At 44.4% G+C, this 13549-nt stretch overlaps 1 protein-coding gene across 3 annotated transcripts in view; it reads right to left on the bottom strand.

Annotated features, from left to right (window-relative positions):
* Positions 1–13549, bottom strand: part of IMMT (inner membrane mitochondrial protein) — a 70158-nt gene that overhangs the window by 41606 nt on the left and 15003 nt on the right. For all 3 annotated transcript variants that reach the window (XM_073610979.1, XM_073610977.1, XM_073610978.1), the window contains exon 3: positions 2681–2864. In XM_073610979.1, coding sequence (XP_073467080.1) covers positions 2681–2864 — 184 coding nt within the window. The remainder of the gene's footprint in view (positions 1–2680; positions 2865–13549) is intronic.

Below are 13549 nucleotides of genomic sequence, written 5' to 3'. Positions count from 1 at the left end.
CCATAGAAACCCCCACAAGTAAGGAGAAGTGGAAGGGGTTTTATTTTCAGTGTTACTTTTACATTCTCTCAGCAGTTCATCTACCCGTGCATTGGTAGCCTGCTAGCTTTCTAAAACACATGTCTGGTCATACATTTTGTGTAGACCTGGTCTATTGACCACTAGAAAAAAGTCAAACTATAGGCAAAACTTTCTTTTTGGATAGACGCAGAGGTCTCAAACTAGCGGCCCTCCAGCTGTTGCAAAACTACAGGTCCCACGAGGCATTGCAAGGCTGACAGTTACAAGCATGACTCCCACAGGCAGAGGCATGATGGGACTTGTAGTTTCGCAACAGCTGGAAGGCCGCCAGTTTGAGACCCCAGGGAGAGAGTAAGGGAGAGAGTTATAACCCCAGTTAAATTTCTCAGCATCTGTGTCCCTTCCCGTCCCATAGCCAAAACAGGAAGTGAGGAGGAAATCCCCGGAAATTAAGGGAATCTCTTAGGCACCTCCAGATTACCAGAACTAGTGACCCCATTGGAAGATATCCCCTCTAATACTTTTCTGGGGACAACCCATAATTTGGGATTTTCTTTTACTTTCAATGAGAACGGTAAGCAGGAAAAATAGGGAGGATGAATCTCCCTAAAGGGGGCAAAGACAGCAATAAAAACTGACTAGTGTTTTAATCCCTCTCCACTATCCAAAACTATAATAAAAGTTTTGCCTTTAGTTATACAGTAATCCTAATTAAATATAAATCCTCACAGTCACATAAATGCGGTCTAAGGTTTTAGTTGAACTTGCTGAGCTCCAGTGTGCTAGTATGTGTAAACAATACCAGTAGAGTCACCAGTCTTTGACAGAACAGGATGGATTGGCAGAGCATCGTGGGCCCAATGCCTGCACCACTCTTATAAACTGAGAAAGCAGAGCAAATCCTGCTCCGAATTAACAAAGATCACTGATGTAATCCTCTGTTAACTAAGCAAGGAACAGGTCTATCAGTTTTGTTAATGTCGCACACACACACACACACACCACTCGCATTAGTATCCAGTGCCATTAAATTGGTGTAGGAAGCTTTAAGTGCTTTGCATTTAGTGTCACTGGACCAAGCCAGGAGGGGATCACATGCTACTAGCTACTGATGACACCAGGAGAGGTCTGTCCATTTCCAACGTATCCTAGATGACATCAAAAGAGTGAGCCAATACCAGACATTTGCTTACTTGAAGCTTTATCTCCATGGAGAGAGATATCTCCTTGGCCAGTGTCCCCTCTACTCAGAATATCAAGGTTTGATCAGTGGGACTGTGGCTCCCTGCTCATTGTGACACAGAAATAATAGACTTGAGCTTGGAGGTTTCATCATCTAAAAGGTTCACTTGTTTTGTCCAGAGCTTCAGGAGACAACAATGAGCCCATTATTCCCAGTCAGTGGGTGCCTTAACTGTAGTGATGCACCGAAATTTCAGGTGCCAAAACAGAGAAAAAGGTGCTGATAATGGCTTTGAAATTGCCCACCATTTTACAGAGATATTACCGTTCTTATGATGTGTTTTTTCATAGGTCAGGTGACTCCAAAACCAGATCAAAACCGTAACATGGGTGGTGTTATTGATGTGTTCCTGCTGCATTTTCAATGCATTTCAACAGGGGGGTGCGTTTTTGGTGCAGTTTTTTTAACTGACCAAAAATGCAACAAACAGGATTTTTAACACCACAACGGAAGCTCAACGAACCAGTGTGAATACATACATAGAATTTAAAGAGAAACATTTTTCTTGAGCTTTTCTTGCGCTAAAAAAGGTGCCAATAATAGCCGACAATAAATTCAGATTCAATTAAAAAGCTGAATACAATTATATATATATATATATATATATTTTAAAAACTGTCATTTTTGGTTTTCGGCCAAGTGCATCCTGCATTTTTGGTACCAAAATTTCCATTTAGTGCACCTCTACTTAACTGGCTTGTGGTCCAACCATTATTTCCTTGAAAAAGAGTTTCTAGAAGACTTAGTTTTAATCCTAAAGCTGGCCATACATGGATCAAAACTTAGCTGGGTCCAGCAGGGACTTTATAAATTTTGCAAAGAGATGCAAAGAGATGCACCTACCTGCCTGCTCTGTCTTCTCCAGCTTGTACGCTGAGCTGTGCATGTGCAGCTCAGCTTACAGCCCCAGCCCCGACTGTGTGCCAGGATCACCAATTCCTGCGCATGAGCAGGAGCGACGTTATCCCTTACCGATCAATGAAGATGGCCAAAGACTGGCACATAGAAGAAGATGTCTGCGAGGGATGGGACTGTTGGAGTGAAGGGAAGTAATTCCTGCACATACTGCAGACGTCTATTATGCATGGTTTCTGAATGGCTTGCCCTGGCAGAGGATTAGCTTTATTGATCGATGAAATGACCTCTTTTAAAGCTTATTTATTGCATGGTAACAATATGTAAATAAATGAATGTCAATAGCCTGGCTGCAGATCTTTTAAAATATACTGTGTATTTTTATACTGTGCTGCAATTGGAGAATTTCCAAACATAACATTTTTATATACTTTACATATTTCCTAGATAGATATTCATTCCAAAAAAAAAAAAAAAAAAGAATTGGATGGTATCTTTGAATCCCTTGCAACAAGGTTCTTATTCTGAAATCCCAGAAGTATGCAGAATGATTTGACTTACCGGTTTCTTTGGCAGGTTGTAGGGTGCAGGTCCTAGTGCAAGATCGAAAAGTTTGTCTGAATAAGGTATGGACTTTTCAACATTTTCACGGAACTTTGGATCCCAGTGAGCATAGAGCAAGGTGCCCCCGACTCCACCTCCAGCAAACAGTAGCCCTGCGCCAACAATCTTCCCAGCTGAGGGTCTGTACATAACAGATTGAGGATATGAGCAGGCAACATTCCACTGCAAATTATTTATTTGTTTATATATTATTGGTCATTTAAAAAGGTAATCTCACATATACTACATCTCTGAGCTTGTACCCGCAGACTTATAGCTATAGGTCCTAGTAGTTTCTCCTTGCATTGGCATCAGCAAGTGCAGTGTAACAAGGTTGTCTTAGCGGTTAGGGCTGTATTTACAGTGTAGGTTTTTCTTATTAATGAACCTCCCTTATTTTCTACCTTTACTGTTCACAGTGGTCTGTTGAATAAGTGCAAAGAAAAAAAACACTTGATCCTGCCAGAAATCTTGTGCTCCCTGCATCTGCTGACTTATCAGTTAGCATTGTTCCCAGGTCACTCTGTGGACTACAGAACCACATAAGTCAGTACTGTAACCCTAAGACAGAAAGTGCGTTACTTGCAGGACCACCAAGTCAAAATAAGGAAGGGGGTACAGAAAAAGGAAAAAAAAAAAAAAAAGAAGAAAAGAAAAACAAATGGAGTCACCACATATAGGAGGATTCGTTTTTTTACATTTTTGTTCTTAGATTTAGATCAGCTTTAAAGAGGTTACAAACTTAAAAGAAAATGTTTTTTCAAGGTAAAGGCTTAAAAAGGACCACCTTGAAAACAAAGCCCTCCAGCGGCCCACTGTCACCGCTGCAGAGGCTTCCGTCTTCACCCAGTCTTCCTTCCGGGTTCCCGAGCTTCGGCTGCTTGAATGGTCGAGCTGCGATGACGTCACTTACACGGCACAGAACTCTTAAGGAACAGCAAAGGTATGCCGTTCCTTCAGAGCACATGCGCTGGTGACTTCTTTGACTGCTGCTCGCTGGAATATCTCCTAAATGGTGCACATTTAGGAGATATTCATTTTACCTACAGGTAAGCTTATAAAAGAAAAAAAAAAATTATATAAAAAAAAAAAAAAAATCGAATTTAGGTTACTACCACTTTAAAAAAGGATAAGCACTGCTGAACCTTCTCTACAGGGAAAACCTTTTTAGAATTGACTGGCCTAATTGAAATCACTTATGTCCCCCAATCTGAGGCCTGTCCCTGGCCTTTGTACTGGGCTGGATCCTACCCAACGAAAAAAATATGCTTATAATAAGAAAAGTATGGAGGATGCCATTGCCGGCCTCCTAAAATTGATAGCCTGGATACATTTGGTTTCAATATTTTACAGACCGAAACAAGCATACTTTAAAAAGAGCCAAATAAATCCTTATCGCTATACCCATTCCAGGTCACCAATTCTGAATGCACTGGCATGGTGGCCATCACATTTCTGATAGTATTTGTTCTAAGCAGACTTCTATTGCACTATGGTTATAAACCTGCAAACTATTACAGAATAGGCTTCTAAAAGCAGAATAATGTGGAGAACAGTGGCGCTCATCTGAGTGCAGTGTATTAAAATGATTAATGATGAATTTATTAAGATAAAAAATTAAAAGAAGAATTAACTCACAGCCTGAAGGAGCAGCACGCATGCTCCGAACGCGCGCCTGCCGGCCCTGTGCCCCACATCCAGTGACGTCACAGCCGACGGGGAGAAGACTGCCAGCTTGACTCGGAGCCTTGGAAACCCCCTGCAGCTAGTGAGACAGCAGCAGCACCCCACACCGCCGGCTGTCTGGATCAGGACTACACAGCGAGACTCCCCCTGTGACTAACCATTTTAACCCTTACCCTGTGAATTCTTATTTTAAATTTTTTATCTTAATAAATTCATCAATAATCATTTTAATATAATGCACTCAGATAAACGCCACTGTTCTCCACATTATATATCTACAGAGCTGCTTCCTCTTCCACAGCTGGCTGCACCTCTATATAGTGCTATATACATCTTTAACCCATAGAACTTGTTTCTTTTTTTTTTTTTTTTTTTTTTGAATTGTTTATTTATATGCAGGACCAGGCCCAAATGGACCAACAGATTACAAAGTATCACGTTGATAATATATAAGTACAGATTAATCAGAGCAAATATACAATATACAATGCGGTTACTTTTTTCAGTAAAACTTACAGACATTACTAGGAATAACATTTTGGATACCGCTAAGTTTATGTACTCTTTTTTTTTTTTTTTTTTTTTTTTTTTTAAATACTCAGTTAGTTTAATGTTGAGTTATTGTCAACGGGCTTGGTCCTTTTTGCTTTAATAAAAGAACTAGGAAGAAGTATATATTAAAAGAATAAGATGGTAGTAAAGAGATGAAGGTAAGAAAGGAAGGAGGATAGGTAAGAGGAGTATGGGGAAGGAGATTGGAGGATTGGGAGGTTGGGAGGGGGTTAAAACCCCCGAGCATGGAGGGTCATGCGATCTTAATTTGTCATATATTTTGACAAATCAGCCTGAAAGATATCAGATGTGTGTTGTGAGTTTACATTTATGAAGCGTCTTCACTCCTTTTTAGGGCCTGTCCCTCTGCTGAGTATATGAACATAGTCCAAAGTTGCCAGGTCTTAGAGAATGTTTCTTCTCTATGTTGTGCCGTCAGAACGAGGTCCTCCATTGCCCTTATCTCCTCTACTTTCTCCAGCCACATATCAATGGTCGGTGGATGGGTAGATTTCCAGCGATCCGGAATACAGGCTTTTGCTGCGTCCAGTAGGTGGCGTATCACGGACTTTTTATAAATTCTGTCGGGGGTGTCTGTGGCGTGGAGCAAAAAGAATGCAGGGTCATTGGTTATAGTCCTGTCAGTAAATTTTTGTATTGTGTCACGTACTACTTCCCAGAAGTGTGCCAGTTTGGGACAAGACCAGAAAATGTGTAAAAGGGTTCCCTGTTCCCTCTGACATCTCCAGCACATATCTGATGTTGTAGGGAAAAGTTTATGCAGTAATGCTGGGGTTCTATACCATCGGGAAAGAATTTTGTAGTTTGTTTCTTGGATCTTTGCGCATATAGATGATTTATGTGTGAATCTAAGAATACGTTGTTTCTTTATGCTGTCAAAGCTACAATCTAAGTCTACTTCCCATTTCAATAGTCCCGGGGGAACAAAGTCTGTGGGGGGGGTATTTACTAGACTGTAAGTCAATGATAACGTGTGTGGTAAAGCTCCCGTCTCTGTAAGGAGAGTCTCCAGGGTCGTAAGAGTTCGATTGTTTTCCGCAGGGGGTGGTGGGATAGTCCAGAGGAAGTGTCGTAGCTGGAGTGTTCGAATAAAATCTAGACGGTATATGCCACTTAGGTCTGAGAGTTCTTTATGCGTTCTCCATCGCCCCTCTACGCTATAGTGGGATGCTAGGTGTAGTCCCGCCTCCCCAAGTTTCCGGAAGATGCCATCTTCTAATCCCGGTCTGAACAAAGGGTTACCTATTACGGGATATAAAGGTGAGTTTGTGGACGTGAGAGTCGTCTGGGAAATTATTTGTGAGCAAATTCGTATTGTATTGCCTATCAGTGGATGGCGTCTAAGGTCTGTAGGTATATTCTGATAACACCAAGGAGTGCCCCCTAGTGGTATAGCGGTGTGGGATTGCTCAATATGAGTCCATAATTTGGTCTCTTGGTGACGGCACCAATCTATTAGTCTTCCTAGATGTACTGCATAATAGTATGTACGTATGTTTGGTAACGCAAGACCCCCATCCTTTTTGGGGAGTACTAGTAGTTTGTTAGAAAGTCTTGGTCTTTTTTTTGCCCAGACAAAGTCTGTAAAGGCTGATTGTACCTGCTTAAAAAAGGTAGAGGGAATGTGTATGGGGAGGGCCTGCATTAAATATAGGATTTTTGGTAGTATGGACATCTTCAAAATGTTACATCTGCCCAACCAGGAGTGAAGACCGGTTTGCCAGTTGGTCAGGAGCGATTTAATTTTTGCTAATAGTGGGGGGAAATTTAGTTCATATACCTGGGATAATGATGAAGGGATCAGTGTACCCAGATATTTTAAGGCCCTATTTGTCCACTTCAGCTTGAAACTGGATTGTAGGTGTAGCAGTTGTGTAGGTGGAATCCCCACCCCCATCGCTTCTGATTTCGCGAAGTTAATTTTTAGGTGAGAAAGGGCGCCATATATAGTGAATTCTTTTAGTAGGTTTGGGAGTGAGATTACCGGGTTTGATAATGAAAACATCAAATCATCCGCATAGGCAGATACCTTATGTTGGGTCTGGTTAGTGAGTATCCCAGTTATGTCTGGGTTATGTCTTACGTGGCACAAGAAGGGCTCTAGTGAGAGGGTAAAGAGTAGTGGTGACAGTGGGCAACCCTGTCGCGTGCCGTTCGTAATTGCGAATGTGTTTGAAGTTACCCCGTTAACCCTGACCTTTGCTGACGGTGTGGTATAAATGGCTGAGATCCAATTCAGCATAGTGCTTCCCAGGCCTATATGTCTTAGAGTGGCAAACATAAATGACCAGTTTACCCGGTCGAATGCCTTCTCGGCATCTGTACTAAGGAAGACCGTCGGTGTGTTAGTTATGATGGCTTTATTGAGTAGGTTCAAGACCTTTGTAGTATTATCCCGGGCTTCCCTAGATGGTACGAAGCCTACTTGGTCAAGATGTATTAAGCTAGGTATCTGCTGTTGTATTCTGGTGGCTAATATCTTAGTGAACAGTTTTAGGTCTGTGTTTAAGAGAGATATTGGGCGGTAACTCCCGCATTGCGTCGGGTCCTTACCTTCTTTGGGGATCACTGCTATTTGGGCCTGTAGTGTATCGTGGTGTAGCGTCTTGCCCCTGCCTAAGTCATTGAAGAGTTTAAGCATGTGTTGTCCTAATGACGGGAGTAGAGTCTTGTAGTATTGAATAGTCAGACCATCTGGTCCTGGGGATTTTCCTTTTTTAGCATTTTTTATCGCCAGTTGTATTTCTGGTAACGTTATAGGTTCGTCCAGAAGGTCTCGTGTCGGGGACGGTAGGGTATTCATATGGGACTTCTTTATATAGTCCATTATGTGTTCCTTAGAGGTTGTCGTCGTTTGTAGGTTGTATAATGTCTCATAATAATACATAAATTCCTGTGTGATCTGCTGGGGTATAGTCTTCTTCTGTCCCTGGGGGCTGTGTATGTGTGGAATGTATGTCGCCGCTTTCTGTGCTTTCAGTGATTGGGCGAGTAATCTACTGCATTTGTTGCCCGATTCGTAAATTCTCTTACGGGAAATTTGGAGTGCCGCTTTCGCCTTATATTGCAGGAGGTCTGTGATCTGTGTGCGTACTATGTCTAATTCATTTCCTAGCGCTCTGGACGGTGTCAGCTTGTGGTCTGTTTCCAGGCTGCGTAGCTTAGTTAAAAGTGTTGTTAGTTGTGCAGTTCTTTGTTTTTTCAACCGCGCTCCATGCTTTATAAGCACCCCGCGGATCACTGCTTTGTGTGCTTCCCAAATCAAGCCCCCGTCTACTTCGTCTGAGGTGTTAGTCTGGAAATACTGTGTTATTTCTTTAGTCATGTCCGCGACTATCTCTGAATTTTGTAAGAGGCTTTCATTAAGTCTCCACGGGCTTCTTTGTCCCCTAAAGTAGTCGGCTAGAGCGTATTGCATTGAAACTGGAGCGTGGTCTGACCATGTGATAGAACCAATTGCCGAGCCTTTGACCGCGTGTAATTGATTTTGAGGTATTAAGAAAAAATCAATGCGTGAATATGTTTGATGAGGTCGGGAAAAAAAGGAGTAATCCCTCTCACCCGGGTGGAAGAGACGCCAAACATCCACCAGTTGTAGTGCATGGAGCGCGGTATGTATCCTCTTGCGTGTACCTCTGGTAACTGATGAGGACCCTGAAGAAGTGTCCTCTACGGGAAGTAGGGGGGTGTTAAAGTCCCCTCCAATGATGAGTTGGCCCTCTGTGAATTTTTGGAGCGCGTCTAATTGTCTCTGCACGAAAGAGTCCTGTTGGATGTTTGGGGCATAGAAATTGGCGATGGTCACCTTAGCTCCACCTATGGAGCCCTTTAAAAACAGGAACCTCCCCATCTTGTCTGTTTTTGTGTCTGTCAAAGTCCACGGTACCTTAGCTGAAATCTGAATGGACACCCCCCTGGATTTGGCTGCTGAATGGGTAGAATGGTATACTATTGGGTAGTGTCTGTTTTTAAGTATCGGTAGTTTGTCGTCTTTAAAGTGTGTCTCCTGTAGCAACACAATGTCTGCTTTCAGTCGTTTCATGTCATTTAATAACATCCGTCTCTTTTCAGGGACGTTAAGTCCTTTCACATTAAGAGTGATCACATTTAGGGTCTCCATGCTCGTGGGCCAAGGGTGGGGAGGGGGAGAGAAAAAGGATGAGAGGAGTGAAAGGAAATGTAGTTAACAAAGAGAAGTAAGTTAACAAGGTAAAGTTTCTAAGTTATTGGTGTGTCTCGGGCGTAAAGTCTTCACTCGACACCTGCCCACCAAATTATAACTAAGAGTTATAGCAAATCACTGCTTCAACGCCCGCCAGGGGAATCCGGGTCAAAGCGTTTGCCTATGTGGAGGTGAGTCTAGCAAAAGCTATGCGTGGAGGTCCCCGCCGTTTCCCAACCCCCACAGACCTATAGTTGTATATGAACATGTGAACCAGTTTAATAAACTTGTATAAACCAGGTGTAGTAATATAACAAATTTTTAGTATCCTCTGTTTGCGTCTAACATCAACCACAGCAGTGAGATAGGGGTATCATAGTTTTTTTTTCTTTTTTTTTTTCTTTCTCCCCCTCCCCCTCCTCTCTCCTGCCCCCTCCCCCAACTAAACAATCTCGCATCCACTTGTGTAAATCTGTCCAGTCTTCTTGAAACTGAAAGCTCCATCATTCCCCGTCAGTTTAATAATGATAAGACTAACAGTATGGTTGTATGATGCATTACCTTAATAACATGCCTAGGGCCTCAGGCGCCACACTCATGGGATTCTCGTGTTGAAGGGGGGTGGCGACCCATTACTGTTTATCGCTACCGTTTACTCTTCATCACTTCCCCCACAGCACTTATGGTCTCGTGCTATTGTGTTACAGTAAGGAAGAGTAAGGTGAAGCAATGCAATCCTTTCGTCCCCCCTCCCTTCCGCTACTTTAACATATCTCAGTTATCTGCCCATTAGCCTTCAGTCACTTCGCTAGGCTCCAACATTCCCTATCCCCCTCTCTACCTCGCACAGTCATCCTATGTTCTTTACAGAACTCTAAAGAGGGCCCCTGTACATCCCCGGTAATGAGATAGGTATATGGCACTCACGGGCCCAGCTATAGTCTCGGATGAATGTTCTACGCTGTACTGTGGTCCAGTCGTTGGTTCGATCTTCAGCTCTCCCTCTCGTTTCCGCTGAAAGTCTCCTGGAGAGGGAGATCGTGGTGTGTAATATAATGGGGGGTAAAACTTCCCTTACCTCTCTGGCGGGTGTAGTGCTGAGTGGGCGGAGTAGGAAGGAGACCACCGGGGGAAGGAAAAAACATATGATCCCCGTCAGTTACAACCTCTCGGTCTGTTCTCCACTACCCATCAGTAGCGTTAGTTCCAGAGCATGATAAGTTGGTGGCAGGATCCGGTGTCTTGCTGGAAGGCTGAAGGCGTGAAACTACACTCACGCTGCTGGGATATTACAGAAAAGTGGGAGGGGTGGGAACGTCTCAGATGTCTTGGCATGGATGGGGTACACAGAGCATTTCATTTAGAGTGGACGCAAGTAAAGTGCGAGTGTTCGCCAGTAGAAGGAGAGGGAGTCAAAAACAAAAAACTTAAAAAACTCAAATCAGCAAACAAAGGAACCAAAAAAAAAAAAAAAAAAAAAAAAAAAGGTAACATCCTAGGATCCAATTTTGTTGTTAAGACTCACGGGCATTATTTCCGGGCCTGATGCGGGAGCGACCCCTAGATCGTTGGGACCGTGGAGGAGGATGAGATCTGCCCACCGCTGGGCCAGTGCGTCCTGTAGGTCGAGGGATCTTTTGTAGCCAGTTGGGCACCGGGATTGGTTCCGCCTCCATGAAGGTGAATAGAGCAGGTAGGTCTGCTGGAGTGCGCAGTGTAAAGGAGGCTCGCTCCGTCCGGAAGGTGACTGCTAGCGGGTACCCCCACCGGTAGGTGCATCCACTCCTTCTCGCCACTTCCAGCACTGGCTTCAACATAGCGCGACGTTGTAACGTGGCTCTGGAGAGGTCTGGGAGTATTTGAATATGGGCACCATCAAATTCTATATCTCCCTGGTCCCAGGCATTCCGCAGGAGCATTTCCTTTTGTGCGTATCTGTGTAACCTGCACAAAACATCCCGGGGTCTCGCGGGATCTATCGATCTGGGACCCAGGGTGCGGTGTATCCTATCGATCTCCAAGTTAGGGGGTGGATCTGTCATGAGCGTCCGAAAGATTGCTGTCGCCGTTTCAGCCAAATCTTCAGGACCCGTAGCCTCCGGGATCCCCCGCAACCGTAAGTTGTTTCGGCGGCTACGGTCCTCCATTTCCTCCAAATGTAATTGCATCTCTTGGGCTTCTAATGCATGGGCTTGTTGTGTTTGTTCCAGTACTCGCATCTTTTCTTCTAATACATCAATTTTGCTCTCTCCGGATGTGACACGAGTCTCTACGCTGTGTAGATCTGCTTTTATCTCTTGAATGTCTCTACTGTGTGTCTCCTCTATTTTCAGAATAAGGGCCTCTATGTCTGCCCTTGTAGGGAGGGCCCTGAGCATGCTGCGGAGATCGTCTTCTATGGGGGCCTGGGTCAATGAAGTACTCTCCATGCTTGAGCAGAATATTGCCGGCGTCCCCGTGAGGGACACAGGGGTCTGTGTGTGTATGGGAGGGAGGTTCTGTGGTCCCACAGAGGTAGCAGCCATAGAGGTTCCACGTGGTGCGGCAGCTTTGGCGCCTGGAGACAGAGCCGTTTTACCGGTAAAAAAGTGCGGTATCCCTGTTTGTATTGTCCGGTGGTTCGATCCCCGTGTAGATGATCGTGTCCTGTATCGTTTTGCGCTGTTCATGCCTCGGTCACATGGGTTAAAGACTGTTTTTCGGTCCGTGCGGGTAGGATCGGGCAGGGAGCTCCAGCTATGCACGTCTTCACTCGGCCATTGCTAAGCCACGCCCCCCATAGAACTTGTTTCTAACCCATTCAAGCCTGAACCGAACTTTTAGTTTTAGTTTTGTTTCCCACCCATCCGTCTCTCTCTAAGCGGCACTATACTCCTCCCCTCTCTTCCTTTTAAAAGCAGAACTAGACCCTCATTATCCTTTACAGCCAAGGAAGCTGCCATTTTAGCCTGCAGTTGCTATGGTGCTGCATGTGATCAGTTATGACAACAGCTATTTGATGGCTTGACAATTCAGTTAAGAGCACAAGCAGCTGTCACAGTAATTCAAGGCATGCCTTGAATGTAACCGATTTGAGAAACCATTAAAATTGATGGGTTTAGTTCCACCTTGAATTAAAAGTGGAACTTTACCCATAATAACTTAAGCAAGAAAGTAGCATTCTACCAAAATTAATGTATGCTGTGAATGGTCTGCAGCAGTGCTCAATTTTGCTGAAGCTCAGAGACCCCCCCCGAGTAAATTAGACTTTCAGCAGTAATTTAGACTTTCAGCAGATTGGCCTCTACATTCTTGGCTCAGTGCTGAAAAATGGAGAGCACCTGATCATGTGCAGATCAGGGCGAGACAGTGACTGGATTTTAAACAGTATAGACACTTATTTTTAACATTATAGCTGCAAAAAGGGGCCAGCCTGAAGTGATCTAGGGTGAGCTTTTTAGGCTGGGCTTCTCCTCTGGGTCACAGAAGTGCAATTTGTTTTGCACGCCTGTGACCTGTTTTCAGAGGAGAGCGGTCTGAAGTTCGTTCTCCGCTGATGTCATTGCCATCAGTCCAGGCAGCGCGTTATCCCCACTCAAAGTCTAAACATTTTTTACCTTCATGCAATTCTTGTATGTAGGTAAAAAATGTTTAGACATTAGTATCCCCCTTTTACTTACCTGAGCAGTCATTTGAACCAGCGCTGTGCACGTCTGCAGCTCTTCACTTCCGGGTCTGGCTGGCTTTGCTGGGGCTCCAGGAGACTTTGGTTCCCAGTGCTGTCAAATCAAAGCCAGTGATGAGGGGGCAAGGCCAAGTCCCGCTTTCTGTGTCAATGGACACAGCAGCAGGGCTTGGGAGTAAGCACGCACAAGTGCCCCCATGGGAAGCAGCTTCCTGTGGGGACACTGGACAGAGAGGAGGGGCCAGGAGTATAGGCGGGGGGACCGGGAAGAGGAAGTTCGCAGGCGCTCTGTGCAATTCCACAGAGCAGGTAAGTATAGACTTTTTTTTTTTATTTACCTTTACAATCACTTTAATGCAGGGAATGTATTAGGGTAAAAAGCATTTGGACTTTCGAACCACTTTAATGAGTGCATGGGATTAAGTCATCCAAGGACAACCAATCAAGAAGGCCTGAAGTGGCCAAGGTTGGAAGAAGACAGCGGCAATGCGGGGTGCTCACAGACAAGAACAGTGGTTTTTACTTCCGCTTTAAAAAGCCAGTATGTAGATAAAGTTAAGCCGGCAGCTCGATCTTCCGCAATGAATACATTTATTAATCAAGGCTAGGACTAAGGGCTCTTTCACAAGGGGGGGGATCAGTGATGATCCGCCCCGTGAACACCCGCTTGCTTAGCGCCGCTCTCCCCTATGGGGGATTGGATGATGACGGACCGTAGAGTCCGTCGTCACCCGATCCGATA

This window comes from Aquarana catesbeiana, linkage group LG01 (assembly GCF_042186555.1).
Source record: "Aquarana catesbeiana isolate 2022-GZ linkage group LG01, ASM4218655v1, whole genome shotgun sequence".
Lineage (NCBI taxonomy): Eukaryota > Metazoa > Chordata > Amphibia > Anura > Ranidae > Aquarana > Aquarana catesbeiana.
The sequence above is the reverse complement of the archived record's forward strand: the minus strand, read 5'-3'. Positions and strand labels throughout refer to the sequence as shown.